The following is a 27,565-nucleotide window of genomic DNA, read 5'->3' as shown; positions in this document are numbered from 1 at the left end:
ACAAAGACTGTGGACCGTACATTTAAATCCTGTATAATTAATTATTCAACTGTTGTTAAGCTTTCTGATGTCTTGAGTTCATTACCACTCAATGAGTCCTCATCAGTAGATGAACTGGTTGTTTTCATTATATTTGCTACCGTTGGGTGACATTATCCGCAGACACGGAGTGAACTTCCATTGCTATGGCGATGATACCCAGATATATTTATCCCTAAAGCCAGGAATTTCTTCTGTCTGTGGAATGGAGACCTGTATTAAAAATCAGATAGGCACGTGTGTGGAGACATGCATTAAAAAGCAGACAGGCACGTGTGTGGAGACCTGCATTAAAAAGCAGACAGGCACGTGTGTGGAGATCTGCATTAAAAAGCAGACAGGCACGTGTGTGGAGACATGCAATATAGGCAGGCCTGCTTTATATACAGGTAGTGGACAAACAAATGGAAACACCAATGTAAAGTCACTTAATAGGGCGTTGGGCCACTATGGTATCCCGCTCTGTGGAGTTCTCAGTGGACCGTTTTTGATGAAACTGGCTGCTCGCGCCCCAGGTTGAAATTTACAGTCAATTGATCTGCAGTTGCTTGCCTGTTTTGCCTTGCACTTCGAATTAATGCACGGATATCACGATCCTGGAGTATGCGCTTCCGCCCACTGTTGCCCTTTGCTGATGATGTCTTTCCCTCTGAGTTCCATGACGACATCACCTTAGACACCATTGCTCGTGAAACATCAGCAAATTGAGCTGTCTTGGTTACTGAAGCTCCTGCCAAACGTGCTCCAACAATCACCCCTCTTTTAAAGTCACTGTGCAAACATTTCAACACCCGGAAAGCATGCCCCATCCAGGGTGCACATGTGGTTAAACAGTACAAACATTTCAACACCCGGAAAGCATGCCCCATCCAGGGTGCACATGTGGTTAAACAGTACAAACATTTCAACACCCGGAAAGCATGCCCCATCCAGGGTGCACATGTGGTTAAACAGTACAAGCATTTCAACACCCGGAAAGCATGCCCCATCCAGGGTGCACATGTGGTTAAACAGTACAAACATTTTAACACCCTGAAAGCATGCCCAGTCCTGTCCTGGGGGACCATCTCTTAGGAGGTGAGGGGGCAGTCCTCTGGGCATGTAGAGAGACAAACACTTTAACGAGAAGTGTTTTTCAGTCGCTTGTGTGAGTAAAATATGCCCAGTGTCAACATTGTGGTGGTTTTGTGATCCAGAGCACTAACCCCTTAATGCTGCGGTCTTTCTGGGATTTTGCTGTGTACTTTACTTCTAACGTTTTTTAAATGTACTAGTCCTTTTTGTGGGATTTCTTTTGTAATTATTCTTTACTAATTGGTTACTGTACTTTAAGTAATGCATATAGTTCTTTAGCGCCACCTACTGGATTGAATGGAGGGTGGAGAGCTGTGTTGACAGGCCTCAGATATATCCAGAGTAACGTGGTTAACTAGCAAGCTATAGTACCTGACTCTGTGATATGTATGTTATACAATAAAACTGTGGAACGAGGCGCTGTATAGACTGAAGCATTTGACTACTAAAATGATCGTGCTCTGTGCTTGTACCTGCAATCCATGTCTGGACTCTCTATACTGCCCTCTGCCCAGGATTAACATCAAACCAGACTATGCATTGTTACACCCTGATCCAGATCTTCAAAGCCTCAATCATCAATACCAATATAAAACTTGTAAGTCAAAGAGACTGTGATTTACATAGGCACCCCATATTCAGAGATCCAGAATAGCCATCGATCGCTACAGACACAGATTTAAAGGCAGGCAATTTAGTTTTAAAACTACACATAGTCTTTAGTTAACTCCCAGGCATCCTTTATTGTGTTAAGAAAAGCTGGTATTAAAACAAAGACACAGTTCAATGCTCAAATCTAAAATAAATACAGAGAAAATGAAGCAAGAAATCATACAACAAAATAAACAACAAGGAAATGTAACAGAGATTATATCGTCTACATCAAGACATCATCCTGCACTCCCCTCAGTCAGATTCATCTGGAGTGGAAATACACCGGCATGCTGTGATGGTTAGTGTGTGTGAGGGGGGGGGGGGGGGGATGACCTGCATAGTGTGTATGTGTGCATGTGTGTGTACATGTGTGTGTGATAGAGGTAGAGGGTGTGAGATAGGTTGAACCTTTTCCATTTACCCCAGTATGGGGTGTGTGTGTAGGAGTGGGACAGCCTGCATGGTGTGTGTAAGCGAGAGAGGTTAGGGACAGCTTGGCTCTCCTCCATCTACCCCAGTATAATATGTGTGTGTGTGAGAGATAGACAGAGATATACCCCAGCAGGGTGTGTGTGTGTGTGTCTTTTCAAGGATTCCTAAAACATGGAGTCAACGAGGTGCCTTATAAAATACTGGGCATGGTTGGAACTCAGAGAGCCAGCGGGAATGCTCTGAATTCTGAAACTTTTTAGTAATCACAGTTCTAAACATGAAAAATAATAATTATAAAAAACATAGGTAGCATTTTGTTTTCTTCAAACACACATTTTGTGATATGATTTATTTCAGTACCATGTAGTAGATCAAAGTAAAGATATATTTTCTTTAAAAATAAAAGCTGAAATGTCTGTTAATTCAGTTATTCTCATAAATTATTCACACGCAATATCTTTGTATACCATTATATACTGTATATATACACATAAATAATCATTATATTTACATCCAAGTACACTTCTCTCTGTTTCCACTAGTAGTACATAGCAGCATATCTGAACACAAAGATAAGAAAGTCATTTTCTACAGTTTTAAGCACTTCAAATACAGACAGCATCTCAGTAAAGTCTTTATGAATGAACACTCCCTGTGCCTCTCGCTCCCCGTGTGTATTCCAATAATTCAGCTCCATGTATCTCAATGGCTGTGACTGGGGCGAGAGTCCGCCTACCATTGTCTTTAATAAGTAACGTCCCCAAATCCTGCGGCGCCACTAACCTTCACATAGGTTTTATTTATCAGAAATATGTTCTGCCCTCACCTCAATCCTCTGAGTTATTAGCAGGTCCATGGCAGTGGTGTTCTACCCGAGTCCTCAAGATCACCAACAGTCCAGGTTTCCTTTTCAACCACGAATCTCAATTTTAAGCCTGCCTTGTTTTCTGGTGCAGGTAAGACAGCCCTTACAGACAACGTCTGGAGTTACAACGACTACTCTAAAGGTGGGAGGGGTGGGGGTGGGGGTGGGGGGGGGGGATTGACTGTTCACAGCTTCACCGCTCTTTCTTTTTTTGATCAGTGTTTTTAATTTATTCATTTATTTCTTCTCTGCCCTGTGGTGAAAAAAGTTCAGTTAAATATAAAGAAATTGTGAAGAATGGTCTGAATTGTCCTGCGCTGTCAGTCAGAGTGACACTGGGAGCAAAACACTGGCTATGCTCGGAACTCCAGAGAGCCAATGAGGCGCCCTTTCACAACAGCGAGTGTCAGAGAGTGTCACAGCAATAACTGCCTTCATTCTGTCTGCGCTATTCCAGAATGAGAGCTCAACTGCTCTGCAGCTGTGACCAAGTCCAGATCTCTCACAGGGGAAAATGCAGAGGTGGGCTTCCGTTGGATTTAGAAATAATAACAGTCGTAAAGTCCTCAGCAGCAGGATCCAGGCTGCACAGAAGGAAGTGAAGTTACTGGTCACACAGCCAGACACACACACACACACTGCTGCCTCACACTCTTCAGATCTGCATGACACAATAACTGCAGCCAGACCAAGACAGCCCTGATCAACAGGTACACAGACCCTGATCAACAGCCCCACCCCCTGTTTTCTCTCCTGATTCACTCATGCTGGATTAAGGCCTGGGTAAGTGTCAGAGAAGGGACTTTAAAATGATTTTTTTTTTTTCTTAAACCAGCAGTTGTGAGCCCTGGGTTGGAAAGTTGGAGTTGACTGGAGCTTCCATTGCCATCCAGCCAGGATACAGAACGACGAAGTCTGCATCAGAACAGACTACTCTCTCCGTCCGATTGGCAGCAAACAGGGCGAAAGGAAGTGGGGATGAGCAGCTGATTGGTTAGTTACTGCTGCCACACTTTAAAAAGAGCTACATAAATATGTGGCTATTTTATTCTATTATTCTTAAAGAATGTGGGACCCAGGCAAGAGGTCCAGAGACACAGCTCTTTGGACGCTCACAGGACACAAGTGCAGAGGACTGGAGAGAGACCACTGTCTAACCACTGCACTGGGACTGCAGTCACAACTACAATTGGCCTGTGGAAACAGGGCTGTCCTGGGTGATTAGAAAGAATGCAGTATTTCTGGCAGCAGAATACCCTCTATTAGCTATAGCTCGACTTTATTATCTTACTGTAATGTATCAGCAGGGTTGGCAGCCTGGAAAGTCTGACTTCCGTAGAGGTACCAGAAAATGTTATTTAATTCAATACACCAGCAGCACTGTCAATGTGAAAAGATAAGCTTGTTTAGCACCAGCAATGCTGGCAATCTGCTGGACACACATGCTTGGCTGTGCGAAGATCCAGTCCACAGGAGCTCTTCAGTCCTAGTCAGAAGTGTTTCAGGGTGTGCGTGTGTGTGTGTGTGTGTGTGTGTGTGTGTGTGTGTGTGAGTCAAACAGTTCGTCATTCAGAGTGTATGTCAGTGTAAGTCAGTGTGTGTGTCCTTGTGTCAGTGTGTCTGTGTCAGTGTAGTCGATGTGTGTGTCAGTGTCAGTCAGTGTATGTGTGTGTGTGTGTCAGTCAGTGTGTGTGTGTATGTGTCAGTGTGAGTGTCAGTCAGAGGGTGCATGTGTGTGTCAGTGTCAGTGCCAGTTGATGTGTCAGTGTGTGTCAGTTGTGTTTGTGTCAGTCAGTGTGTGCGTGTGTGTGTGTTAGTCAGTGTGTCAGTCAATGTGTGTGTGTGTGTGTGTCAGTGTCAGTCGGTGTGTCAATCAGCTATATTTCGGTTGACTCGATCCTCTCGAGGCGGGATGGGCCACCCCAGGGTGGAGTCTTTAGCCTTTTGTCCACTCCAGGAGTGTGTGAAGGAGCAGGGGCAGGATTAGGGTTAGGTATAGGGGCAGGGTTAGGAGCAGGGTTAAGGGCAGGGTTTGGGGCATTGGCAGACGGGGGCAGTTTGGGGCCGAGCTCGTCCACATGCTGTTCCAGAGCCTGGTTCTTCTGGTACATCTCCACGTAGTTGAGCTGCAGCTGTGCCTGGTACTTGAGCACCTTGTCCTTCTCTCCCTGCCACGTGTGCCTCTCCTCTGCAAAGCTGATGGCCTGCCTCTCCCGCTGCTGCCTCTCCAGCCTCAGCTCTGCCTGCAGCGTCTCTAGCTGCCTCCGGAGCACGTCGGCCTCTGCCTCCGCCTGCCTCTGTGCCTTCACCTCGTCGCTCTGGCAGCTCTGCAGCAGCTGGTCAGACTGGCACTGAGGGGGCAGAGCCGGGGGGGTGTGAGGAGCTCCACCGCCCCCTCCCAGCCCCGCCAGAGCCTGCTTCAACCCCAGAACCTCCGCCTCAAACATTCCCAGCTTGTCTCGCAGCAGGGACACCTGCAACAGGATAGCAGGAGACAGCTCACAAAGAGGCAGAGGATGTGTGCATCATAATCATTATTCATTGTGTACCTCAATTAAGTTTCCACACTGGATCTTACATATATTCATGTGTATTTCGCAATGTGAGTAATTAGCCTGCACTCAAAGGGGTGGTCATCATTACTGGACGCTTTACTAATCCACTGCACACGAGCAATGCAATATCATCATCACACTAACATCAGGTAAACTGCTAGCAGAGCAGAGGTGGACCATAGAAGCCCTGTGCCTGGATCCTGACCCCTGGTGTTCAGCTGTTCAGCCCCCTGATGTTCAGCCTCCAGGTGCTGGTGACATTACCTCAGTCAGTGTTCTCTGCAGCTCCCCCTCACACCACTCCAGAGCGAGCTGGTCACATTACCTCAGCTAGTGTTCTCTGCAGCTCCCCCTCACACCACTCCAGAGCGAGCTGGTCACATTACCTCAGCTAGTGTTCTCTGCAGCTCCCCCTCACACCACTCCAGAGCGAGCTGGTCACATTACCTCAGCTAGTGTTCTCTGCAGCTCCCCCTCACACCACTCCAGAGCGAGCTGGTCACATTACCTCAGCTAGTGTTCTCTGCAGCTCCCCCTCACACCACTCCAGAGCGAGCTGGTCACATTACCTCAGCTAGTGTTCTCTGCGGCTCCCCCTCACACCACTCCAGAGCGAGCTGGTCACATTACCTCAGCTAGTGTTCTCTGCAGCTCCCCCTCACACCGCTCCAGAGCGAGGCTCTTGCTGCTGTAAGAATCCTTTAGACCCAGAATGGTCGCCTCGTACTCCCGCAGCTGAGCCTTCAACTCCTTCTGCTGCCCGCGCAGAGACACTATCTCACCCAGCTTCTGAGTCACCTCTGCCTGGGAGTCTCGGAGCTGCTGCTTGAGAAGAGAGATCTCTCCAGCCTTCTGACACACCTGAGAGAGAGGGAGAGTGTCAGAGAGGAGAGAGGAGAGAGGGGGGAGAGTACAACAACATGCACATTTTATGACATGCAATACCTGAATAATAAAGCTGATTTGAAACTGAAAATGGCGAGAGAGAGAGAGAGAGAGAGAGAGAGCCAGGGAGAGCGGGAGACATTTGGAAGTGTGTATCATTTTCACATTGGTACAGTATATCCGCAATCATAAAACAGAAAAGCTGATTGGTTGCCTAGCTGCTTTTTAAATTACTGGAGTTCTATGCCCGGAAAATGAATAGCTGCTTAAAAAGAAATAATACACTTTTTGTCTATGTTTTAAAAGAAGAAAGATAAAATCCAATTTTTCCAGTCACACGATGTAAAAGAACTATAAAACATGCAAAATGGGATTAACTGTGACCATGCTCAATTCAAACACACTCACAGAGAGCAGCACACGCCTGCATTCAGCATTTCATTTAACAGTGTTAGCAGCTGCTCCTTTCCAAGGATGCTCTAACTGCATTTACAAGGAAGGGAGGGTTACAGGGTGGGGACAGCGTATCACTGTGGGGCAGAATCTCCCCTGTCTGTAAGATTGAATTTGAGATAATTCCCATTCTGTACGGCCCCTTTGATTCCCTTTTCTCACATCTCGATTTACACTAACAGCACACTTGAAAATTCAGCTGTATATGACTGTGATATCATTAATGTTAGAAATCAGTACTCTTGGTTATTCCCCATAACTCCTCCCCCACCCAGCATCTTGGTTCATCACTCGCCAACTTTACTTCACCAAGATAACCACTGGGCATGTGCAAAGCAATAATACCTTGTCTGGGCAGATGAGCCAATTAAAATACTCACATGCCATCCTCTAATGACTCCTCTATTCAGCGAGGAGTAGCGAGTTTAAACTGTATTTAAAATAGACCTACTCTTTCTTGCAGTCCATCCTCTTAGTGGCTTACACCTGCCCCCCCCCCCCCCATCCCTCTCCATGGTTCACCCCAGTCCCCCCCTCCTCACCTCCCACTTGGTCTCTTCCAGCTGGGGCAGCATATCTGCCTGCTCTTTCTTGTAGTCTAGGCACTTCCTCTCGAGCTCCTCTCTCTGTGCCAGCAGCGTTGCGAGTTCGTCCTGCAGGCGGCGCTTGTCCTGCTGTAGCCTGGCGCTCTGCAGCTGCACTGCTTGCTGGGCGCGCTGGGTCTTGCGCGACACCTGCTGCAGCTTGTTAGCGTAGTTCTGCCGCAACTCCTCCATCTCGCGCTCCCAGATCCGCTGCTTCTCCTCAAACACCTGCACAATCGCAGCCTCGCTCTGGTCCAGGTTACGACGCATGTGCAGCACCTGCAATACAGCCATGCACAGTGACAGGGGGCTGGGCTGCACAGTGCACTGTTATTACAGTACAGGGGAACAGACTTCATAGTGCACTGGTATTACAGTACAGGGGGCTGCACAGTGCACTGGTATTACAGTACAGGGGCTGCACAGTGCACTGGTGTTACAGTACAGGGGCTGCACAGTGCACTGGTATTACAGTACAGGGGCTGCACAGTGCACTGGTATTACAGTACAGGGGCTGCACAGTGCACTGGTATTACAGTACAGGGGGATGCACTCTATGCAGATATTACAATATAAGGGAGGAGTTGGATCCGCACTGACCTCCTGCTCTTTCTCCCACAGGCGGTCCTCCAGGTCTTGGATGATGTCGTCGCTGGAGGGGGAGTGCTTGAAGGGCATCGCCTCGCTCAGGTGGCTGAGCTTGTTGAAGGAGGAGCTGCTCTTCCCCGATGAGGAGCGGCCGCTGTCCGAGGCGGAGAGGCCGTTGTTGTAGCCACTGATGCCCCCTCCTTTCTCGTAGCCGCCCGTGGTGCCCAGCCGATTGATGTGGCTTGTGGAGGCACTGAGCAGACCCAGGTGGTGTGGCTGGGTGTACCCACTGCCGGAACCTGAATAGGTGGGCAGACTGGTCAGGGAGTTCCTGCCTGAGTCTGACAGCCCCATCCCTTTCCTGCCCACCCCAGGCCTCTCCCTCCCTCCCCCCGTGCCTTGGCTCTCTATGTGCCCGCCTGTGCCAATGCTGTTACTGCCCACCGGCCCCTTGCGGCCCTCCCCACTGGACCCGTTGCTCTGTGGAGGGCACACAAGGTTCTGCATGGAATGGAAGCTCTTGGGCACCACTGGCTTGAAGGCAGAGGGCCTGACGAGTGTCTCGTTAGTCTGAAAACAAGAAACAAATTATACAAATACTGTAAATGAATGAGCTGTGCTGTGCTGCAACACTATAAACAAGTTTTACTGTGATGAAAGAGTGCTAAACTGTAGAATTAGTCTATAGTGAAGGCATGGTCAAAGCAAGGGTAGAGTCGTAAAACCATGTTAATGCATGTTCAATTACAACAGTAATGCACAAACTTAAATCTGATCTGAACATGAATAACCACCTACAAATCCAAGATCTTTCTACAGTACAATGATAAACATGCAGAAGAAAGAAAGACGGAACTGAACAGCCACTCAAAGCTTTGATGCAATAGCTTTTGAAGGGAAAGCTGAATGTGGCAGACAGACAGAGATGGACTGTACTCTACCTGCTCTAGTTTCCCAGAGACGGGCAGTATCTTGGGTGGGTGCTCCAGTTTGCTGTTGCCGGTGGTGTTGTTCGCAGAAATGGGGGGCGGTTGCTGGCTGAGGTCGGTGCTGGGGGGATCCCGGTACTGTAGGGGGGGCAGGTTGCCGGTACTGCTGTTTCGCTCGTTGTTGGTGGTAACATTTCCACACAGATCCACTTTAACCCTTCGCTCTCCGCTGCGTCGCTGCTCGCTGTTGATGTAAAGCGAATTGGAGACCAGCATCTTCTCTGAGCTGTAGGTCCTCTCCTCCCCAGAGTAGCACCGCTGGAACTCACGTGTCGAGAAGCCGTTACTGCGCACACCCCCGCTGCTCTGCTGGGTCCTAGTGCCCACGCTTTTCATGGCAAACTCTTGCTGGCCTGCCACTCCGCTGCCAACACTACCCATGCTGCACTGCGGCCGAAAGCGCTCCTGGCTTTGGAAGTCACTCGGTGCTGACAGGGCGCCCAGCTTCGCCATGGCAACAACTGGGGATCAAAGGCCAGGCACCGGGCGGAGACACTGCAGGGTAATAATGAGACACAAGGCGTTGTTGTCAAATCCCCTTCTATGCCCTCTCCATCACAGCCCACAGCAATTTCAAATTGCCAAATACATTTCACACTGGTAGTTTAATCACCACTCAATTTGTGACTAGACCACACTGTCTTCCAGTCCCTCAATTCTTATCACTAGAGCAGAGTAATGTCAGTGATTTGCATACAGTAAAATGCTGTGAAGAAGCAGAGATCCTGCTGAACTGGGTGTTGGAGATTAGCATTACAGAGTCAGCAGACACACGGATGTATTGTTCTCTCAATGAGATGAACCTGACAGCTACTCTATAGACAGCTCACTTAAGTCTAACCCATTACTATAGTGGCAAGTTCATTATTTTGCTCTCCAGCACAGTCATTACCCTGCACCTTAATAATAATGAGCACTAGTCTAAACACTCCATTCTCAGATCTCCAGTGCTGTCATTACCATTCATACATGTACTACAGTTCGAAAGAAAATAAACTATAAAATGCACGTGTCATGATTAACGCATACCCAAGAACACTCCACAAACACTCCTGTGTGTTATTAGACCGTCCTCACTCATGTAAATAACTCACTTGAATAATTTGTAAGCAGGTATTCAAGTCAATGTCTGCATTTGTTTGTTGTTTCTTTATTAAATGTGTTTATTTAAAGCATATGTAAAAAGAGAGGTACGTTGAGGAGCAACGCTTTGTTTAAAGCATTTCTGGTCATTGGTAGCCATGAAAATGTAAAGATATAAAACAGACACATGATAGAGTCACTAATAACCCCGCAGACGAGGGGTAGACACAAAATGATCAGTAATATATAGCAACACTACTATTAGAAACACCTGCAACATGCACTACATACATTTGTAAATGTGTCTGTCCCTGACAGGACTGATTCACTACCCTGCCGGAAGCATATTGTAAGAAGCACTTCAGTACCCCCCCTGCTTCAGGAATTGACTGTATCCCAGACTTCTTTAAAACACAGAAACGAGCGACAGCTGTACAAGCCCTTCTGCGGAGGGTAGATGCAGAGTGATGGCCTGCTTCACACGACATGACAAGAGAGGCTGCTCTATACTGAAAAACAAACTGGCTTTAAACAATAACAGTATAGTAGGGGTTGGACAGGCCCCTCCCTCCTGCCTAGGGAAGTTTCTTCTCATGCACAACAGCTACTGACAGAATCCTGCGTCAGTGAACCCACTCTCGAGCGAGATCAGTTATGGGAACAACTATCAAAAGGTGCTGTACTGTATAATAGTGACTGTCCGCTTGCTCTTGTCTAGTGAGGTGACAGAACTGCTCAGTTACCACACTGACTCCTAGCAGCTACTTGCCCACTGCCTTTGCGTAAGAGGGTTACTCTTCACAATTACTAGGAAGACAGACTAATGCAATATGACAGTGTCAATATTACCAATATACAAGCACAATGATACAACTGAAGTCTAATATTCGTATCTAGGGGAGTTCATTCCTCATGTTACAGTGTTGTCTATTCTCCAAAAGTTTTAAAAAATAAGATACTACATTTTAATGTTGTATATATTTTAAAAATATTTCTTTGAGCCAATACACACATATATTTTTTTATATTTAAGCCAATACACAGCAACAAAAAGCGAGTTCATTAAACAGAAGGATGCGACGCAAACACTAAGAAACAGCAGCAAGCAGAGAAATAATAGAGCAGGAGTGAGTGGGGCGTGAAGAGAGAGGCAGTCAGCTGGAGAGCTGGAGGGGGGTTACCTGTGCAGGTGAGACAGGCAGGTGCTGGCTTCACGTCTTCATCACTCGTAGCTCTGAGACTCCAGACAAACAAAATCACCTAAAGGAGGGAGAGAGTATCCCCTGAGCACTTCCTCTTCTCTCACTGTCAATGAAACAGACTCCGTCAGTGTGTCTTTCTGTTTTTGAAACAAGCTGGCAATCCAAGTACACTTAAAGACGTATGAACATACAGTCTGTGTACTGAGGATGTTTACAAAATGCAGCGCTGCCCCCTGGGCCTGTGTGAAACCAAGGGTGACTATCTGGGAGTGTGAAAGTTGAAATTAATACATAATAAGCAGGTTAATGTCAGTCTTTCTGTGTGTCCTGTGTCCATCCGTCTGTCTGTCCCTCAGGTGTGCTCTGAACATCCGTGGCTGTCTCATAATCCTTCTCCAGGGTAGTCGTGTCAAAGTGCTTCTCAAGCTACAAACATACAGACAGCAGATAAGCACAAACTGCACTTCCTCTCTCCGCGTCAGTTCTGAGGTTCAGAAATGTTGTGTATCGCGCCTGACTTCCTTGTTGTTTTGTCTCTGTAGGTACCTCTCAAGTTAACCCCACAGAAACTCCAGGCTTTGGTGTTGTCCAGCATGCGTGTTGTTGCTTTTGTTTGCTGTACCAGTGCTCGGTTTCCTCTGTTTGTATTTTCAGTTTCTTTGTTGCTTCAGCCTCAGGCAGTGTCTGAGATCAGATCAGTCTGCAATTTGCCTATCACAAAGACAAACACCACACCTGTTCAGGTAAGCTCTCAATGCTGTTCCAAGCTAAGCTGTAATGCTGTTTATGAGCCTTCTCTCTCCTCTCTCTTTCTGTTCACAAAGTTAAACAGATCACCCTGTCCTGTACTTTCCCCTGCAAGTTCGGTTCCGAAGTCCAGTCTGACTCTCTCTCTCTTTCTTTCTTCCTTTCTTTCTGCTCCCCCTATCTCTGTTACACAGTTCACCTGCAGATACGACAGCCCACAGTATAGTAACTAATCCCTGCTTGCAATCCGATTGGCTTGCTGTGCAGAACTATGCTCTCCATCTGACCCAGCCTTTATTAACCCTTCACAGACCAGGAAGAGGATCACTGTACTATGCAGTAAAGCACATACAAAGGCTTTTCCAAGAGGGGTCTACAAGTGTGTGCAGGGAGGGAGTAATGTGTCAAACAGTACATACGGTAGGAGTGCAAATGCAAATTAGGTCAAAGTGGTCTAGTGTTCAGACCTGAAGGGCAGGGAGGGAGGCTGTGTGGTCTAGTGGTTAGAGCTGAGGGACTGGGAGAACAGTCACCATAGAAGGGTTAAAAGTGAAAGTCTATTTCACACTTTTTTATTAACTCTTGCGGTAAGAGACAAAACGTGTCTTGACAGCACAGTGTTTAAACACCAGAAACTGATGACACGCTGACACCTCAAGACACAGACTCCTTTTTAACTAATCTAAAGAAAATCTGTACATATCTGAAGAAGGGGCGGGAGCAGAGGGGGGCTGTTAATGGAACAGCAGATCCCTCCACCACCCCTTACTCACCAGCATACATGATAACATTAGCTACTCAGGACTGGTCTAAAAACTGTCCGGAGAGAAATTGGACAAATTCCATTCCTAAAGAGAAAGAGGGAGCCTTGCTGTGTCACAGGAGCAGCGTGTGCATGTGTGAGGCGTGTGGGCTGCATGGAGGCTCCTCTCAATGGATCACATTCTGAGAACCGTAATTAGGGGGTTGGGCCCAGTACAGCGAGCAATGTATAAATATTATCTTTGAGACAGCGTGTAACTCTCAATTACTCGATTAAGGGAAGAAAACAGGGATTTTAATTAGAGAGATGGTAACTGGGTGGAAAGGATACATGCTTCCCCACAAAACCCAGAACTGCACAGATTTATAGGATACCTCACTAGTTTTCCTGCTGTGAAATTACTGGCAAATAATTGTTCTTTTATTTCCTTTTCCAAACACACATTACACTGCTCTTACCCAGTAAAGATACCTGAACCATGTCTTTGCTGTGCTTAATAAGCCTGCTCTTTAGCACTAACAAGGGTAGGGATAGATACGCTGTACTTACATTTTAATCTAAAGCACAAGCATATTAAACGTCTGCTTTGCTACATTAAATTTTGACTCACTGTATCACTGTATAGCAATGGCACTTAGATAGAATTGAAGTGTATTACAGTTTTAACCACATCCCTGATTGAATTCGGTTTTTTTAATGCAGTATATTAGCTGCTATTAGTTTTGTTGTGTTGCACAAGTTTTATGAAAAAAGTGCACAATTCGTACAAAAAAGAAATAAAACCAAGCCAATTCTGAGACCAATACAATCTTCTTGAGCCCGATGCAGTTTTGGTATAGAAACAATATCACAGCTTTACCGGTTCCTAACAGTATCTTTGTTGTTACACATTAACCTGGACCCTGTCATGTTGCTGGCTGGTAATAACAAGTCCATGGTGCTAACAAAACAACTCTAATAAACCCTATCTAATATATATTGCTATAATTTTGTTAGTCTCAGATTTTCCTATGTGAAAAACACACGCATTATGATAAAGGAGAATTTTTTTTTTTTTGTATTTGTTTCAATGTGATATATTTAATGAATGCTCTGTGCAGATACCTCAATGCTGTGCTTCCGGCCAACTTCCTAAAGTCGCGTGAAGGAATTAAGTCTATTCAAAACAGTTATAGGAAAAGCTGTGATTGGTACTCAAATGCATACCAATGTGTCCAGCTTATGGGAGTTTGAGTTCTTTTAAACAAAATTAATTGCAAACTTTTAGAATGTTTAGATTTTTTAAAATAAAATAATTCTGGAGAAATATATATATTTTAAAAAAAGCCCTCAGGAAGAGTCATTGTCTAAAAAGGCAATGAGTTCAGACCTGTTTTTTTCTACAGGTATTCAATGGCTATGTTGCTGTACAATGTGTATCATTGATTTTGTACAGTACAGCTGCTCATGGTTCATTGTATTATGGTATCTCAAGGCTGGTTCAGCAGGTCAATTAACATTACGCAACAATGTGTTTTTGCTCTCATAACGAGACAGTAGACATGAAAGCTGCAATAGAAATGTAGTCTTGTTGTTGTTTCTGAGAACAAGAGACCAAGCATGTAGGGTATTTGCAATGGCACTCCAAACCTTTGTTGTTGTTGTTGTTGTTTTTTAGATTAAAGCTTCTCATGAAAGTAACGATTCCTAGCCACTTCCTGCCAGGAAGAATCATAACATAAAACATTCCCTGAACATTCCCAAGTTCTGCCAGGCAGCAACAGCAAAGTGGCGGTGGTGGTACTGGAGAGCGTGCAATTCACTTTATCAGGCAAGCTGCACTGAACAGGGCCCTGAGATTTCACTTCACATGGGACCCACTCACTTCTAGGCCAATCTCTGCACCCTTCTCTCCCTGCTCAACCCCAGAAATCCTCACCTAAACCAGCCCCACATGCGCTGGCTGGGAGGACTGCTCTTCTAGTTCAATAAGCAGTGTGCTGGTTCATACCAGGGAACAGTTTAATGATTAACAGACTCTTAAGTGCCCTGATGTGACTGACTGTGGGAACCTCGGTAATCACTTTGATACGTTTTTATTAGAAGATATGGCTTTATTAGAGGATATGCACACGAGGGCTCTGCGAGTAACAAAAACAGCACAAGAGCGAGAGAAGCAGAACTAGCGAGGCAGGCTATGGAGTCCCAATACACTGCCTGCTAGTGTGGCTTTCATTTTTCACTGCATTGCCTTCAAGCTGGTTCCAGAAAAGCAGGTTCTGCAGCAAGCAACGCGGGGATGGAGATCCCATTCAACGTGTATTGTGCTTCTGAAAGAGTTACACTGTAGAGGCGCCGTGCCCAAGGGGCTTTGTTTCCTACACACCATTTAAATTTGTAAAAATGAAAGTCGTTCAGAGAACTTCTAAAGAAGGACACCGGGATCCTGCTTCTCTTGTGTGTCTGTGGTTGTCCCAAGGGGCTTGTACACATTTAACTCACAATAACAGCGATCTAGACCCGTCTTTGGTTACAATGATAGACAGAAGAGTGTAAGGGAATGAGCCCGGCACAGGGGGCTAGCAAAATGTTCAGAGGAGACAAAAATTCTGGACTTTTAGATCAAGACAAAGTAAATCATCTGTATCAAACTCACTTTTTACAACACAGTGGAATGAAATGTTTAATCCTGCACACTGCATCAAGTACACCCTGCTTATTGAGAAGTGCCAATTCAAATATGCACCTCTGTTAGTGGCCGTACTGAGCTTGATAATATGCACAAGGAAACACAATACTGTCACATGACCACAAGGCAAAAAACAAAAGATATGCAATGTCTGTTCACTCTCACTCAACTACTGCACTTTATACGCTATGACCCAGAGTCGCAGGAAATCTCCTCCTTCATTTCCATGGCAATCAACATCATGCTAAGGGGGAATCCTCCTGTTATCTTCCACACCATATATTTTGATCACATAACTGGGAGAGCACATCTGAAATCAACCTCCACAATAAGGCATGGCAATAGCATGATCCATTTTCATTTTAGGTAACAGTAGGACTAGTGCAACTTCCATATAACATGCACACACTACAACATGCACACAAACAGACCAGCTGCACTGCAGCATCACTGCACTGGCAAGTGTGCACATCCCCCCTTACATACAGGAAAACAACATTACAGGACTTAGTCTCACTATATTAAAGGGAACGTCTCAAGGTGCTTTACAGTAAACAGTAAAGTCAGTAACTTTATCCATCTTCCATTTTGAAATGTTAAAGGGGTAATAATAGCCTTGGCTTCACAGCATTCTCACATGCCCATTTAGCTTGACACAATTCTATAAAGTTCACTTTCTGTGTTTCATGCTCCTTACTGTAGCAGTGCAATTGCTTGGAAGGTAATGGGGAGAGTAACTCCATCAAACCTGTGGTGTTGTGGCAAAGTGAAAAGGAGGGCTGGAAAGAAAAGATGAACAGAAAAACAGAAATATTGCACTTGGCACAATTACTTGTATTTAGGGAAAGGAAGGAGTGGCGTTTGCACAGCGACTGGGACAATGATCTCGGGCTGCAGTCCAGCTGGCAGAGAAGAGTCATCGCAGGTGAAAGAGGAAACATTGTTCACAGAGTTCTCAGTACTACTCACTGTCACAGAGCAGAGAAGGAGAGAGGGAGGGAGAGAGGGACGAAGAGAGTGAGTGAGAGAGGGAGAGGGAGAGAGTGAGAGCCATCACAGATGAAAGAGGAAGCATTGTTCACAGAGTTCTCAGTACTACTCACTGTCACAGAACAGAGGAGGAGAGAGGGAGGGAGAGAGGGAGGAAGAGAGAGAGAGTGAGAGAGGAAGAGGGAGAGAGCGTGAGGGCCATCGCAGGTGAAAGAGGAAGCATTATTCACAGAGTTCTCAGTTTCACTCACTGTCACAGAGCAGAGGAGGAGAGAGGGAGGGAGAGAGGGAGGGATATGCCGTGCAAAGCTGTAAGAGAGAAAAGGGCTACACGTTTCCAGGTGCATGCTTGTACAATGAGCCCTTATTCATTAATTTACATGTCAATATGTTAATTCACTCTTAATGTGCCTTACACTCCTATCCACTGAGCTTCAATGATACTTTTAAACTCTCTGTCTTCTCAGAGTTTGCTCGTTGCCTCTGGTCCCACCCCACATCGCAGTGAAGGTACAGTCAGACACCTGGTTTGTGACAATTCTCGTTGTTTTGTTCTGTCAGACACAGGCTGCCCCACCCTCGTGTATTCACTGTATCAGGGTATTTCCTGTACTTCCTTTGACTCAGAGGATCCAGTTCTTATATTCTTATAAGTAGTCGTTTCACAAGATGCCCACAAAAACTCTGCCTCTATAAATCTTAGGCAGTCAAACTAAAACTAACTCCTTCCCATTGTTAACCTCCCTTGTATTCCGAAGAAAAAGCGTCTCTCTCAGTCTCAAAATAGCCAACAGATTTCTAGAAGGTTCTGAAAGGTGCTTGTGAACCTTCCCCTCTATCTCATTATCACTCCGCAGAAACATCCAGACAACAAATCAGATTGAGAGGCAATTGGAGGCTCTGGAACTCTCACTTCACACATCCAGACACTGGCTGTGAGAGAGAGAGAGAGAGGCAGAGCGAGGCAGGGAGAGAGCCTGAGCAAGCTGGAGAGAGAGAATGAATATATCCCAGATCCTCAGCCACATTCTCACTGCAGTGCTGAAATACTCATTACAATTGAGATGACTGAGAGATTATGTTTACAGGCTCTGGGTGGTTTTTGGTATTGTGTTCCAACATTCCACACTCTCATTTCTCCCTTCTTGAACGCCAACAGAAATGACCCAAGAAGTATTTTCACCAGCAGCTGTCACTGTTCACAGCTGCAAATATCCAGACAAAAAGTGACTTCATTATCAATGGACTGGAAAAAGCTATTTCAACAAGTTTTCTCAGAGGTAGATAAGGTTATTTCTTTTGACACTCATGAGCCATAAGGTTGGTTCTTAAATCTTTCACTGGGTAGCATGAAGCAGATTTGCAGAATGATGTAGTCTGAAGTGCTCCCTCTTTAGGCCAGCTCTCACTTGTCTCTTCCCAATTGTGAAGAAATATTTACTGTTAAATGTTTCATAATAAAGCCACGAGACTTGCAAGTACAATTAAAGTCCCCTTTTATTTGTAGGTGGTGATCAGTAAGCATAAGAGGATCTCAATGCAACTTCACACAAAGTCAGAGCGATCCAAATTTCTCAATACAACTCTGCAAATATGACAGTCAAGTAACAAGCACTCCGCAGTGTGACACTGTATTGCACCGCTCATTACTGCCACTCTCCTTTTCACAGACTCCCACAGCCTGATATTAAGCCTTGTACTCTAACCGCTACTTGGGTGGAGATATGAAAATTAGCCTCATGTCAAATATCAATTCTTAAAGGGGTTGGCCATGCATTAGACAGTGGTTCATTACACAATGCAGTGGTTCAAAGTCTCTACCACTGTTTCTGAATATGGCAGTAAGTTTTAACCCTACTTGCTGTGACTTCAAGCAAGTATCCCAAGAGTCTGAGCTACATAGACTCAGCAAGGCACAGGGAGGTTTGCCTCTCAACCCTGCATTAACCACCCAGCTGCCCTTTTATTTGGGCAATTTCCATGTCAAAAACTGCCTTTTTTGTCAGATTTTTGATTCTTAGCCCTCAAGTAAGCAATTTGGACAGTTTCCAAAACAATTTTTGCCTTCTTAAAAATACACACTTTGTTGTTTTTATGAAAAACTGAAATATATTATTTCAACTTAAAAAGGTGTTGAATGAAACACAGCTTATCTATACTGCAGCAGAGATGTGTAGTGGGCACTGCAACCACTCTGTGTGTTTGAACCAATTCTCAAATTCTTATGCTCCTATCACTTTTTATCAAAGGAATGTAAGCGCGATCTGTGATCAGAACTAAAGAGATTGCTATATACCGTTGCCATACTTTCTGTGGGTTTCTTTCCCAGTACACAGATACCACTGGGTTTCCTTTACTCTTTGAAGATCTCATGGAATTAAATCAAAAACGAGAAGGAAGTGTTTTAAATGTAGCCTGGGTCCCTGCACTGACTGCTTTAACTTGATTACAGCTCAGTGGATTCCTCCTGCATGAATACACTGCAAATAAAATAACCACACCCTGCTGAAAGTAAATCCCACACCGTGGTAGGCTGGGGAACAGGGGACTCCTCCCAACAAGACAGTTCATATGATTCCTATCTCCCTCACATATATTTCTAGTGGTAACACAGATGAATTCCAGTGAAACAGCTGTTATTGGTAATTTATTGTGGATATTTTTAAACTGTGATATTCTGATATAATGCATCTGCTCTTGAATTTAAAATCATTCTCTTCAGGTCTTGCATCGGTGCACACCTACCCCACCAGCCCATCCAGTAGCTTGCAGCACGACTGTACATGTGCACACAAACACCATTACATCATCATCACCAGATCTGCACTGGGTTTCACCTTCTGCTAAACCTGCCAGCTGCACAGAGGGGGAGAGGCACACAAACAATGAGCTCTCAGGAGCTCTGAACCAGGTACTGCACACATTCCTCCTTGCCAACCACAAACTGCACTGGGTTTGCTTGACTGTTTGTTTGCAGTACTGCCTGGGTGATGTCTAATACTTTCCAAACACAGGTTTAGTATGAGCCTAGTCTAGTGTAGTGTAAGAGGCCAAGCCTTTTCACCCCACATAATATAAGATGCATGGAATAACCGTCACATCACATCCAGGGGGGTCAAGGTTAAAGTCGTGATTTTAAATTATTTTTTTTTAAAAACTATTCCTAACTGAAGTACATACTGTAACACGGGATACTATTATTTTTGTATTCGAGACAATATATATATAGCGTTATAGTAAACGCATCGTTTCTGATACTGACGTCTATATGGCTTCATTGTGTAAACATACACAGTCACATTGGCAAACATGTATCTCTAAATTAAAATGCATTCGATAAACAGCTTAAAATGAAGAGATCAGATACACAATCAGCATATTTCATTACTGGCTCTCGCGCAATTGTTGTTTTGCAAATGACGAATACTGCTTTTAAAATCAACACCACGTCCGTGCTATTTTACCAGACAGCATTATCATGAGTAGTCGTTTTACTATGAAATTTTTGATCGTAAAGAATCGTGCATGCATATACTGCACCCGAGTCCTGTTTTATAATAAAGAACAATCGCGATGTTAACCATCATAATTAATCATTTTGCCCGCAGCATCCCCAGAGCAGCACTTACTGTTTGTAGAAGCACAAGTGGTACTGTGTGTGTGTATCTGCCGCAGCCGAGCCCCAGGATTTATCAGTCCTGTTCGGAGCAACTCTGCTTCTAGAATTACTTTCAGGGGATCCGGTTGGGTGTGTTGTTATTTGATTTTGGCTGCTTACTATTGATCGGCGTTAATGCTTACCAGCAGGATATTGTAAATACCGAGCGAGCGCGCATAATCATCACACAACACCATGACATCTTCACTAGCGAGCGATCAGCTGTGACACACGCCCACCTCCGCCCCGCCCCTCGCACGCCACCACAAGCAGCCGCCTTGAAACACAATCATATTTTTGAACAGGACTAAAGAAGCAATCCTTCCACATTCTAGAACAGGACTACATATACATGCCTTCCATATTCTAGAACAGAAGGCACTCTCTCTCTCAAAATTCTTGAACAAGCCTACAGACAAGCCTTCAAAGATCTAAGACCTACAGAGAAAGCTCTCTCAGAACTCTAGAACATCTACATACATTCCTTTCACATTCTAGAACACAGCAAAATGCATATTCTTCCCACCTTCTAGAACAGGGCTACATGTATGAACTTTTCCAGTATGATGGAAGATCACAATACAGCGCTTTTTTATAGAGCATGTACAGAATATAAACCATACAACCCCCCCTCCCTCCATCTATAAAGAATATAAACCATACAACCCCTCCCTCCATCTATACAGAATATAAACCATACAACCCCCTCCCTCCATCTATACAGAATATAAACCATACAAACCCCCCTCCATCTATACAGAATATAAACCATAGAACCCCCTCCCTCCATCTATACAGAATATAAACCATACAACCCCCCCTCCCTCCATCTATACAGAATATAAACCATACAACCCCCCTCCCTCCATCTATACAGAATATAAACCATACAACCCCCTCCCTCCATCTATACAGAATATAAACCATACAACCCCCCCTCCATCTATACAGAATATAAACCATACAACCCCCCCTCCCTCCATCTATACAGAATATAAACCATACAACCCCCCTCCCTCCATCTATACAGAATATAAACCATACAACCCCCCTCCCTCCATCTATACAGAATATAAACCATACAACCCCCCCTCCCTCCATCTATACAGAATATAAACCATACTACCCCCTCCCTCCATCTATACAGAATATAAACCATACAACCCCCTCCCTCCATCTATACAGAATATAAACCATACAACCCCCCCTCCCTCCATTTATACAGAATATAAACCATACAACCCCCCCTCCCTCCATCTATACAGAATATAAACCATACAACCCCCCCTCCATCTATACAGAATATAAACCATACAACCCCCCCTCCCTCCATCTATACAGAATATAAACCATACAACCCCCTCCCTCCATCTATACAGAATATAAACCATACAACCCCCTCCCTCCATCTATACAGAATATAAACCATACAACCCCCTCCCTCCATCTATACAGAATATAAACCATACAACCCCCCTCCCTCCATCTATACAGAATATAAACCATACAACCCCCCTCCCTCCATCTATACAGAATATAAACCATACAACCCCTCCCTCCATCTATACAGAATATAAACCATACAACCCCCCCTCCATCTATACAGAATATAAACCATACAACCCCCCCTCCCTCCATCTATACAGAATATAAACCATACAACCCCCCCTCCCTCCATCTATACAGAATATAAACCATACAACCCCCTCCCTCCATCTATACAGAATATAAAACATACAACCCCCCCTCCCTCCATCTATACAGAATATAAACCATACAACCCCCACTCCCTCCATCTATACAGAATCTAAACCATACAACCCCCCCTCCATCTATACAGAATATAAACCATACAACCCCCCCTCCCTCCATCTATACAGAATATAAACCATACAACCCCCTCCCTCCATCTATACAGAATATAAACCATACAACCCCCCTATCTATACAGAATATAAACCATACAACCCCCCCTCCCTCCATCTATACAGAATATAAACCATACAACCCCCTCCCTCCATCTATACAGAATATAAACCATACAACCCTCCCTCCATCTATACAGAATATAAACCATACAACCCCCCCTCCCTCCATCTATACAGAATATAAACCATACAACCCCCCCTCCCTCCATCTATACAGAATATAAACCATACAACCCCCCCTCCATCTATACAGAATATAAACCATACAACCCCCCCTCCCTCCATCTATACAGAATATAAACCATACAACCCCCTCCCTCCATCTATACAGAATATAAACCATACAACCCCCCCTCCATCTATACAGAATATAAACCATACAACCCCCTCCCTCCATCTATACAGAATATAAACCATACAACCCCCCTCCATCTATACAGAATATAAACCATACAACCCCCCCTCCCTCCATCTATACAGAATATAAACCATACAACCCCCCTCCCTCCATCTATACAGAATATAAACCATACAACCCCCCCTCCCTCCATCTATACAGAATATAAACCATACAACCCCCACTCCCTCCATCTATACAGAATATAAACCATACAACCCCCTCCCTCCATCTATACAGAATATAAACCATACAACCCCCCCTCCATCTATACAGAATATAAACCATACAACCCCCCCTCCATCTATACAGAATATAAACCATACAACCCCCCTCCCTCCATCTATACAGAATATAAACCATACAACCCCCCCTCCCTCCATCTATACAGAATATAAACCATACAACCCCCTCCCTCCATCTATACAGAATATAAACCATACAACCCCCCCTCCATCTATACAGAATATAAACCATACAACCCCCCTCCCTCCATCTATACAGAATATAAACCATACAACCCCCCCTCCCTCCATCTATACAGAATATAAACCATACAACCCCCCCTCCCTCCATCTATACAGAATATAAACCATACAACCCCCCCTCCCTCCATCTATACAGAATATAAACCATACAACCCCCCCTCCATCTATACAGAATATAAACCATACAACCCCCTCCCTCCATCTATACAGAATATAAACCATACAACCCCCCCTCCATCTATACAGAATATAAACCATACAACCCCCCCTCCCTCCATCTATACTAAACAGAATCCCCCACCCTGTCTACTTTAACAGTGACAGTAGTCAGTAACACTGTTAACTGATCCCAGTACAGAGTGTCTCTACACTGTCTCTCAGGCTGTGATAAAGCACGTGTCTCTACACCGTCTCTCAGGCTGTGATAAAGCACGTGTCTCTACACCGTCTCTCATGCTGTGATAAAGCACATGTCTCTACACCGTCTCTCAGAATGTGACAGGCACGTGTCTCTACACCGTCTCTCAGGCTGCGATAAAGCACGTGTCTCTACACCGTCTCTCAGGCTGCGATAAAGCACGTGTCTCTACACCGTCTCTCAGGCTGCGACAGACACGTGTCTCTACACCGTCTCTCAGGCTGTGACAGACACGTGTCTCTACACCGTCTCTCAGGCTGTGATAAAGCACGTGTCTCTACACCGTCTCTCAGGCTGTGATAAAGCACATGTCTCTACACCGTCTCTCAGGCTGTGACAGGCACGTGTCTCTACACTGTCTCTCATGCTGTGATAAAGCATGTGTCTCTACACCGTCTCTCATGCTGTGACAAGCACGTGTCTCTACACCGTCTCTCAGGCTGTGACAGGCACGTGTCTCTACACCGTCTCTCAGGCTGTGATAAAGCACATGTCTCTACACCATCTCTCAGGCTGTGATAAAGCACATGTCTCTACACCGTCTCTCAGGCTGTGACAGACACGTGTCTCTACACCGTCTCTCAGGCTGTGATAAAGCACGTGTCTCTACACCGTCTCTCAGGCTGTGACAGGCACGTGTCTCTACACCGTCTCTCAGGCTGTGATAAAGCATGTGTCTCTACACCGTCTCTCAGGCTGTGACAGGCACGTGTCTCTACACCGTCTCTCAGGCTGTGACAGGCACGTGTCTCTACACCGTCTCTCAGGCTGTGATAAAGCACGTGTCTCTACACCGTCTCTCAGGCTGTGATAAAGCACGTGTCTCTACACCGTCTCTCATGCTGTGATAAAGCACGTGTCTCTACACTGTCTCTCAGGCTGTGACAGACACGTGTCTCTACACCGTCTCTCAGGCTGTGATAAAGCACGTGTCTCTACACCGTCTCTCAGGCTGTGATAAAGCACATGTCTCTACACCGTCTCTCAGGCTGTGATAAAGCACATGTCTCTACACCATCTCTCATGCTGTGACAGGCACGTGTCTCTACACCGTCTCTCAGGCTGCGATAAAGCACGTGTCTCTACACCGTCTCTCAGGCTGTGACAGGCACGTGTCTCTACACCGTCTCTCATGCTGTGACAGGCACGTGTCTCTACACCGTCTCTCAGGCTGTGATAAAGCATGTGTCTCTACACCGTCTCTCAGGCTGTGATAAAGCACGTGTCTCTACACCGTCTCTCAGGCTGTGACAGGCACACACATATTAGGCGGCTAGCTCTGCTGTCTGCTCTCCCTCTCCTAGCAGGATCATCAATTTTTGAAAATCTCTCTCTCTCTCTCTCTCTCTCTCTCTCTCTCTCTCTCTCTCTCTCTCTCTCTCTCTCTCTCTCTCTCTCTCTCTCTCTCTCTCTCTCTCTCTCTCTCTCTCTCTCTCTCTCTCTCTCTCTCTCTCTCTCTCTCTCTCTCTCTCTCTCTCTCTCCTCTCTCTCTCTCTCTCTCTCTCTCTCTCTCCCCCAAACCCAACAAACCCTAACCCCAGGCCTCTCACACGTAGGCATGTCTCCTTCAGTACTCAGTATTTTATTTCTACACACACACACACACACACACACACACACACACACACACACACACACACACACACACACACACACACTCATATGCTGCACTGTATGGTAACATTGTAAATTAGTAATTGCTCCTACATTATCCGAGAATGGCAGATAAATGGAGCTTGTCATAATTCTGGAATACTTTCCACTCTGCTTGTCAACTCAAGCATCGTTTGTCTTCACAGGAAGAAGGCATGGAACACACAGCTCTGTGCCTGCCTGATGAAAGAATATTCACCATGAAGAAAATGTTTTAAAAGAACTGCAGAGGACAGATGAGATCAGAACAGCATACTTAAACACATATACACACATAGCACAACACCCAAGCAAACAACTTGTTGTGCACATATAACAAACACTCCCTCACTCCCAGTGCAGACACGGAGACTGTGCTGCTCCCTCACTCCCAGTGCAGACAGGGACACTGTGCTGCTCTCAGTGTGTTTTATAGTTGGTGGATAAATACTCTCGCTATTTTTTTTTCTTTTAATAAACTGGTCCATCATTAAATTACCATTTCATTTTATTTTCCATCATGTAAGTAGCCAGTCAGGACACTACATGCATCGTGAGATGAGTGTATTGTTACACCCCTAGTATTACATGATTTCCTATTCATTCTCAATGCATTTGAAAGGCAAGGTATTGCTCATGTTACAGGCTTCTTCACACTGGAGGTGTTCATGCATTTCTTTCAGTGTGAGATTACTGAGGATCCCTCCAGTTGTAGACAAGCACTCGCAGTGAAGCACCCTCCCTCCCTACCTCACGCTCACACACATGCACACTGTACACAGAGCAGCAGAAAAAGAAGCAATGGCTGAATGTCAGCTGAAGGAGAGAAAGAAAAAAGAAATACTGTGCTTCACATTGCTAAGAAGTGTTGATCCCCATGTCTCTCCCTCTCCCCATCTCCGCATCATTCTCACTGTACCTCCCCTCCTTGTAAGTACCAAACAGAGTGATATAACTGTAGTGTACTCACCAAGCCTGTGTGGAGCCAGGCTGTACCTTCCTCCCGATGCAAGCACACAGACAATGTTTCTCTCTCCTCCTCTCCTTCTCTCCCCTCGGGAAGTGTCAGTGTGTCAAGCTGTGTTCCTGCTCACCCAGCCCTGTGGGGAATCTGACGCACACACAGCACAGCGCGGCAGCCCTGATTCTGCTGCTACGGAGAGAGACTACAGTGTTCACAACACTCTCTGCTAACTCTTACAGCGCTGTGGTTAGAGCTGAGGGACTGGGAGGCAGCATGGTCTACTGGTTAGAGCTGAGGATGAGAGACTGGGAGGCAGGCAGCGTGGCCTAGTGGTTTGAGCTCAGAGACTGGGAGGCAGAGTGCTCTGGTGGTTAGAGCTGAGAGACTGGGAGGCAGGCAGTGTGGCCTAGTGGTTTGAGCTGAGAGACTGGGAGGCAGAGTGCTCTGGTGGTTAGAGCTGAGGGACTGGGAGGCAGGCAGTGTGGTCTAGTGGTTTGAGCTGAGGGACTGGGAGGCAGAGTGCTCTGGTGGTTAGAGCTGAGAGACTGGGAGGCAGAGTGCTCTGGTGGTTAGAGCTGAGAGACTGGGAGGCAGGCAGTGTGGCCTAGTGGTTTGAGCTGAGGGACTGGGAGGCAGACAGTGTGGTCTAGTGGTTTGAGCTGAGGGACTGGGAGGTAGAGTGCTCTGGTGGTTAGAGCTGAGAGACTGAGAGGCAGGCAGTGTGGTCTAGTGGTTTGAGCTGAGAGACTGGGAGGCAGAGTGCTCTGGTGGTTAGAGCTGAATGTGTCAGTGTGCTTTCTGTCTGCAAGTTGCAATGTGTTTGTTTCAGTGTGTGTGTGTGTGGTAATGCACTGTGAGAAAATGTGACACAAATCAAAAGAAAATGCAAAGACTGAGACAGGTACCTGATCAGAGTATGAATCCAGTCTTTTTACACAGCCATGTAACACCCCCCTTCTATCTTTCTAGCAAGCAGTGAGATTACAGCAAGACACACACACACAGCCTTTAGCCCTCTCTCTCTCTCCATTCACAAATTCACTGGTGACATCAACAACATGTTCAAGGTTACTATAGCGACGGTTTTCATCAAATCAGAGCCCAGGTAGAGGTCAGCTGACTGAGCTCTATGCAGTCCCTGGCTCCAGTGAGAATCAAGGGAGAAACTGCTCTGCTGATGAAGGTGTGTATCCTATATATAGAGGAGGCCATTTGAAAACTGCACGTCACATTGTGCAGCCATTGTTGACAGTTACTGCTATCAAAGTACAGAGACAATGGAAATATGCGTAAGAAGTTTCAGCAGGGCTGTTAATCAAAGGAATCCTAATGAGTGCTTTTTATTGCCTCTTATTAGCTTTATTAACATTATTAATTGACTCATGTACTGGAATGAGTTTAAACTTCAACAGTAATTAGGTACAAGGAGGCAGCAGCAACAAGGACTGGTAAAACATGGTTAGCACTCCTTTAACAGGGTCTATAGCCAAAACAGCGGTGTGTTACTCC

General features: G+C 45.5%; 1 protein-coding gene across 3 annotated transcripts; it reads right to left on the bottom strand.

Annotated features, from left to right (window-relative positions):
- Window positions 1-1,817: 1,817 nt before the first annotated feature.
- Window positions 1,818-26,138, bottom strand: LOC117403641 (leucine zipper putative tumor suppressor 3-like). Of its 3 annotated transcripts, XM_059002286.1 has the most exons (7): window positions 20,201-20,448; window positions 11,383-12,114; window positions 9,071-9,613; window positions 8,142-8,699; window positions 7,500-7,820; window positions 6,250-6,480; window positions 1,818-5,538 (listed from the first exon to the last, which is right to left on the bottom strand). In XM_059002286.1, exons 3-7 carry the CDS (start codon window positions 9,569-9,571, stop codon window positions 4,942-4,944), a joined length of 2,208 nt encoding a protein of 735 aa, XP_058858269.1. In that variant the 5' UTR covers window positions 9,572-9,613; window positions 11,383-12,114; window positions 20,201-20,448; the 3' UTR covers window positions 1,818-4,941. The 3 variants fall into 3 exon arrangements, with proteins under 3 accessions (XP_058858269.1, XP_058858309.1, XP_058858221.1); XM_059002326.1 differs by lacking the exons at window positions 11,383-12,114; window positions 20,201-20,448 and adding an exon at window positions 26,063-26,138; XM_059002238.1 differs by lacking the exon at window positions 11,383-12,114.
- Between the last annotated feature and the right edge of the window lie 1,427 nt (window positions 26,139-27,565).

The sequence above is a fragment of the Acipenser ruthenus genome, chromosome 1 (genome assembly GCF_902713425.1).
Source record: "Acipenser ruthenus chromosome 1, fAciRut3.2 maternal haplotype, whole genome shotgun sequence".
NCBI lineage: Eukaryota > Metazoa > Chordata > Actinopteri > Acipenseriformes > Acipenseridae > Acipenser > Acipenser ruthenus.
The sequence above is the reverse complement of the archived record's forward strand: the minus strand, read 5'-3'. Positions and strand labels throughout refer to the sequence as shown.